The sequence below is a fragment of the Gavialis gangeticus genome, unplaced genomic scaffold, assembly GCF_001723915.1.
Source record: "Gavialis gangeticus isolate Ggan-Ray unplaced genomic scaffold, GavGan_comp1, whole genome shotgun sequence".
NCBI lineage: Eukaryota > Metazoa > Chordata > Crocodylia > Gavialidae > Gavialis > Gavialis gangeticus.
The window spans coordinates 23251215-23257495 of NW_017729024.1; the positions used below are offsets into that span (position 1 = coordinate 23251215).

At 43.3% G+C, this 6281-nt stretch overlaps 1 protein-coding gene across 2 annotated transcripts in view; it reads left to right on the forward strand.

Moving 5' to 3' along the window:
- RAD17 (RAD17 checkpoint clamp loader component) overlaps nt 1–6281 on the forward strand; it is a 33792-nt gene that overhangs the window by 17702 nt on the left and 9809 nt on the right. For both annotated transcript variants that reach the window (XM_019516960.1, XM_019516961.1), the window contains exons 10-13: nt 2613–2804; nt 4184–4269; nt 4535–4681; nt 5144–5290. In XM_019516960.1, coding sequence (XP_019372505.1) covers nt 2613–2804; nt 4184–4269; nt 4535–4681; nt 5144–5290 — 572 coding nt within the window. The remainder of the gene's footprint in view (nt 1–2612; nt 2805–4183; nt 4270–4534; nt 4682–5143; nt 5291–6281) is intronic.

Sequence of the window (6281 nt, forward strand, 5' to 3'; positions counted from 1 at the left end):
CCTGGCTGGAGCTCCGGTGGAGACTTGCAGGCAGACCAGTGTCTGCCTGGCTTCCCCGTGGATGCCCCGCCCCACTCCCTGCTCAAGCAGAGATTCCCCCCTCCCCTCCCACTGCACAGACCGTAGCCAGTAGGCCTGTGTGAAACAGTTGTATTTGCTTTGGATTCAGCCAATTTGGGGAACAGTGATTTGATTTGGTGATTTGAATCACTGTCCTGAATCAATTCAGTCAAATCTGATTCACAGATTTGGCTCCTGCCGAATTTCGAAATCTGCCAGGCCAAGCACATCCCTCACCTGCTCTCCCATCCCCATCAATGGCTGCCCCACCCCCTCCCATAGCTGTCCCACCTGTCCCAGTTCCCAGCTCTTTTTAAAAAAACAAAAAAAAAACCCCCCAAAAAAAGCAAAACCCAAAATCCCTGGACTCAGGCCGCTGCAGCAGCTGGTTGGTGGTTCTGGGGACTTAGGGATCGCTTCATGCCTGGGAGCAGCTGGTGAGCTTTTTAAAGCAGCTGGGAGCTTTTTAAAGAACAGGGAGCTGGGGGAACAGGTGGGGCAGCCATTGAGAGTGGGCGGGGGATGGGGTTGATTCAGCTGCAGTCCATTTGGCCAAATCGATTTGGGACAGTGATTTGAATCACTGTCCCCCGAATCGGCTGAATCTGAGGCAAATACTAATTGCTTTGAGAAAATTATTCTATTCTGTTCGAGAAAATTATTCTGGCACACATCCAGGAGGGGCCAGCAGGGAACTGCATGCTCAGGGGCAACCAGCACGGGTTCATCAGCGGCAGGTCCTGTCAGACCAACCTGGTGGCCTTTTACGACCAGGTCACTAAATCATTGGATGCAGGGGTGGCAGTGGATATAGTTTTCCTAGACTTCAGGAAGGCTTTTGACACTGTCTCTCACCCCATTCTCATTAGGAAGCTGGGGGACTGTGGCGTAGACACCCATACAGTCCAATGGGTCGCCAACTGGTTAGAGAGTCGCACCCAGAGGGTGGTAGTGGATGGGTCCTTCTCGGCCTGGAAGGACGTGGGAAGTGGGGTCCCACAGGGCTCGGTCCTTGGGCCCGCCCTGTTCAACATCTTCATCAGTGATTTGGATGAGGGGGTGCAAAGCACCCTGTTCAAGTTTGCTGATGACACTAAGATGTGGGGGGATGTGGGCACAATAGAGGGGAGCAACAGGCTACAGTTGGACCTAGATAGGTTACAAGGATGGGCGGAGGAGAATAGGATGGGGTTTAACACAGACAAGTGTAAGGTGATGCACCTGGGGAGGAACAATCGGCACCATACATACAGGCTGGGGAACTCCCCTCTTGTCAGCACGGAGGTGGAAAAGGATCTGGGAGTCATTATTGACTCCAAGATGAACATGAGTCGGCAATGTGGGGAGGCGGCTAGGAAGGCCAACTGCACCTTGTCGTGCATCCACAGATGCATCTCGAGCAGGTCCAAGGAGGTGATCCTCCCCCTCTATGCGGCACTGGTCAGGCCGCAGCTGGAGTACTGCGTCCAGTTCTGGGCGCCGCACTTTAAGAGGGATGTGGACAGCATCGAGAGGGTCCAGAGGAGGGCCACTCGTATGATCAAGGGACAGCAGGGTAGGTCCTATGAGGAAAGGTTGCGGGACCTGAACCTGTTCAGCCTTCAAAAGAGAAGGCTGAGGGGGGATCTTGTGGCCTGTTATAAACTGGTTAGGGGGGATCAGCAGGCGCTGGGGGAGTCCCTGTTCCCCCGAGCGCCGCAAGGAGTGACCAGGAACAACGGTCACAAGCTGGCGGAGGGAAGGTTTAAGTTGGACATCAGGAGGCGCTACTTCACGGTCAGGGCGGCTAGAGTCTGGAACCAGCTTCCAAGTGAGGTGGTGCAGGCTCCCACCCTGGGGGTTTTTAAGAGGAGGTTGGATGACCACCTTACTGGGGTCGTTTGACCCCAGTACTCTTTCCTGCCATGGCAGGGGGTCGGACTAGATGATCTGCTCAGGTCCCTTCCGACCCTAGAAACTATGAAACTATGCTTTGCACAGGCCTACTTTACATCTTTCCATGGCTGAAGCACTCTATTTGGGTAGGGGTGGCAGGTGTTAACACTTAAAAGTGCAGCTGCACTTTCAGCTGCTTCAGATGTTATGTGTGTCCCTACCCTCCACAGTGCCATCAATCATATAGTTAATATTATAGTATTTTTACATGCTCACATCTCAGCGTAACAATTTAACTAAAATATTATTATTAACATGGTCAGTCAAATTCCAGCATAAGTCGAATATTTGACACACACTTATGATATTACATAATATAACTTTTATAGGAAGTATGACAAAGGTGGTATTGGTAAAGCAGTAACACTGTTGGTGTTTCTATGAGGAGATATGTATTTTTTTTTTGTATTTAGTCCACTTACATATGCCCTCCAAATAAATGAGTATGCTATTTAATTATTAACAAGGAAGAAATTTCTAAGCCACTGAGAGAGGCTCTATTTTGGAAATGAAAAATCAGTCAACTGAATGAATAATGGGATTAATAGTTCTTCAGTGGTTTTACTGCTGTTCTGAATACTTCCTTTATATAAGTTGTCTTTTGCTTTGATTGATAGACTACTCATCAGAGACAAACTTATGGTCAAGGAATAAAGGGAGTTCTACATTAAAATGTGAAATAGCATCTAGAGCCAAGAAGAAAAAGAAGTCTGATAATGTTTTAGAAAGCCAGGCAGTACAAGCAATTGGTGGCAAAGATGCCTCTATCTTTCTTTTCCATGCCTTGGGAAAAATACTTTACTGCAAAAGTAAGAGAACTTTTATTACCTTGTTATTCCTCTTGATTTCATTGTGAAACAACTAACATTCTGTAGCTAGTGATTAGGTTTGTGGAGTTAGTTTAGTTGCACATAATTCTAGGAAATGCATGTTAAGTTTGCCACAACCATGCAGTTGGTCCAATAAAAGCGATCACTCACAAAAATCCTTGCTTCCTGTGTAAGTAAACTGTTGGTTTGGTAACTAATAACTTCAGCAATTGCCAATAGCCTTTTTTAAAGTAATAAAATAGCAGTTGCTAGTTGTCCAAGTATCCCAGGTATATGATGTATATTCGGCACGGGCCATGTATATACTTATGCCCTCTGTTGCCAGTTCTTGCCCAAACACCAGACTGTGGGCATCCCTAGCTAGCCAAAGTACTCACTGGGCATGTCTACACTATGCCCTACAGCGACGTAGTGATGCACTACATTGCAGTACAGTGCGCTACATCGCCGTAGCGATCATACAGGTCTGCATGCGATTGCTAGCTTGTTGCTGTAGCAGTGTACTCCCTGCCTATAGTGCATGGCAGTGTAGTGGGGAAATCTTCACATGTGCCGCTTGTATGGTGCAATAGGGGCAGTTACTGCGCCGTGTTTTAGTACTTCCAAAAGAAAGTGCTAAAACACAGCACAGAAACAACACTGCTGTACGGCAACATGTACACATGTCTGCTGTATCCCCATAGCACAGGAACTCTAGGAAGGCCCCAACTGCAAAAAAGGAGTGCATCAGCCAGCAGAAAATGCAGGAGTTTCTTGGCTATAGCAACTAGGTGATGGCAAAAGCCTTTACTTAGTAGAGATGGAGTTAACTACCAGCAAGAAGTAGGGTTCTGACACCTAAAAAGAGCTTTGAATTTGAATGCATGCAACTTCTGTCAGGAGAACTAGTGTTTGGTCTGTAAAATACTGTAGTGTAAAACAAGGCTGTAATCAATCACAAGCTGTGTTCCAAAGAGGTGATGAGAAAATGGTGGAAGATGGCGGAAATCATTTTGAGTAATTACATTATGCGTGATTTGTGATGTCATTAACTTTGTATTTCTGACTAGATAGCACAGGGTAATTAACTAATATTGCTTTGATAAACCATGTGCTGTCAAAAGAAGCTAGCAGTTCTTAATGTAGTTATTAATTGCCAAGAAATGCCTGATGGTTCCATTGTTATAAATCACAAATCATTCTTTGTATTTTAGTAAATAATTAATTATTTACATGGGTCACTTGGCTCTGAGCTCGTTATCAACAACACACAAGTTGAAATTTATATTTAAATTTATTTTTGTTTCTGGGCTAATGTTCAGCACAAATGTAGTTTTTGCATTTTAATGTTAAAAGACTGAAACGCCGTTTACTTGTAGGAGAACCGCTATCCTGTTCAGAATCTCCTCAGCTACCCTCTCACTTATCAGAACATGAACGTGATACCTTACTTGTTCAACCTGAGGTAAAAGTTTTCATTAATCATTTCATGCTGGGTTGGGTTTTTTTGGGGGGTTTTTTTGTTTGTTTTTTTTAAATAAAAATATAACTTGGTATTTATGCATGTTTAAAAAATGCAGCATTCACTGTAAAATGTAAATAAAACTGAAGGATGGATATATGTATGTGTATGTAATAGATAACCAAAGATAGGAAAATTTACCAGGAAGTTTTTTCTTTCACCCTGTCATGAAAGACATACTAATTTGTATACTTCTTTTATTAAATAGGATGTAGTAGAAAAATCGCATATGCATGGAGACCTGTTTAATTTATACCTTCACCAAAACTATGTAGAATTTTTCATGGATATAGATGATGTTGTGAGAGCCAGTGAATATTTGAGTACTGCTGACTTCCTCTGCAGTACCTGGAGTGTAAGTTTTTTTTGGTTTTGTTTCTTTTAACTTTCATGCCCCAAACTACATATGTATAGTCAAAAGAAAAATAAAATTTTCCCATTTTAAATCCTTGAACTAGGGAAATTTTAAGTACTCACAGGATGTAGGCAAAATTAAAATGTTAATGTATCCTAAATTATAAGAGTAGAAAAGATGTTTGTTATGCAGTTTAATGCATTTTTCGTGTGCTTTTCATTAATATGTTCCTGTAGTTTTTTTAGGATTTTGACAAATGCATTTTAGAAGTAATTTATAGAATATGCCTTTATATGAAATAACTGATTCCATTTATTCTTTCATGTTAGTAGTACTCTCTTGGTAATCTAATGTGTCAAGTATAGGTGCAGAAAAAATACAGATTAACAGCAGTGTTTGTTCACCTTAGTCTTCTATACTGTCACTTGCTTCACATTTTGATAATGCCTTAATTTGTTTTAGTCACGACCTACTCTCCAGCAGTACAGCGCATCTGTAGCTACAAGAGGTGTGATTCATTCAAACAGGGCTCGAGCTTTTGCCCATTGCCAAGGAGGAATGGGTTTTCGACCTTTGCATAAACCACAGTGGTTTCTAATCAATAAAAAGGTAATATGTCAGATTTTAAGGAGAGATCTTTTGTGGCTGAATTTCTCTTAGCGACTTGCAGTAGTATTTATGATAAGCTTTATATGAAAAACAGCATATTGGTATAGCACTATGCATGCAAATGCATTTTTTAAAAAAAGTTGCTTTTAGTTTAGGTATGGAAATAAATCTGGATTTTTTTTCTATTAATGAAAAAATAACATGATTTGCAAAAGGAAACTTTCAAAAACAAGATTTTAGAGTTAGCCTTTAAATATAAGTTAAAGACAAAAAAAAGTTATCTTGGACTCAGGCTAATTAAGCTACTTCAAATTGTTTGTGTAAGCTCAACAATTACCATATATACCCAAATCCAAGATGACTTGGAATTTAAGATGAGCCCATGCCCTTATTAGATTCTATACATGAAAAAAATTTGTTTCTGATTTTTCCTTGTATAGAATTCAATAATTGGGGGCTTGTTTTAAATTTGTTCTCCCTACCCCTGCACTGCTGTGGTAGGGAAAGCAGTGGAGGAAAGCCAGACCACTGCCCCTTGTTTTCCCTGTGCCTATCTCCTTTGCCTCCTTTTTTTCCCCTTCACTGCCTATCCTCCCTTTGCCTCTGTATGCCTATGCCTACCCCTTGGCCCCATCCCATGCCTGCCCACTACCCTGTTGCCTGCTGCAGCTGTGCTGTAGCTCCAGGGCAGGCAACGACAGCAGCAGCTCCAGGGCAGGCTGAGTCAGAGCTAGAAAGATTGGAGCCAGAGCAAAAGCTAAGTGGGGGAGGGGACAAATGGGGGGGAGGAAGATGCAGGCTGCACAGTCTCCCCCACACTCTCCATCAAGCCACATGTGGGTTTTCACCATTGCCCACATTCCGCCGTGCTCTCCTGCCAAATGAGCCACTTGGACCCAGGGCAGGTGATGGCTCAGCTCTGGCTTCAGCCCAGAGCCTAGGGCTGAGGCTGGAGCTGAGGCACCCACCACAAATCTAAGGAAAGGCTTTC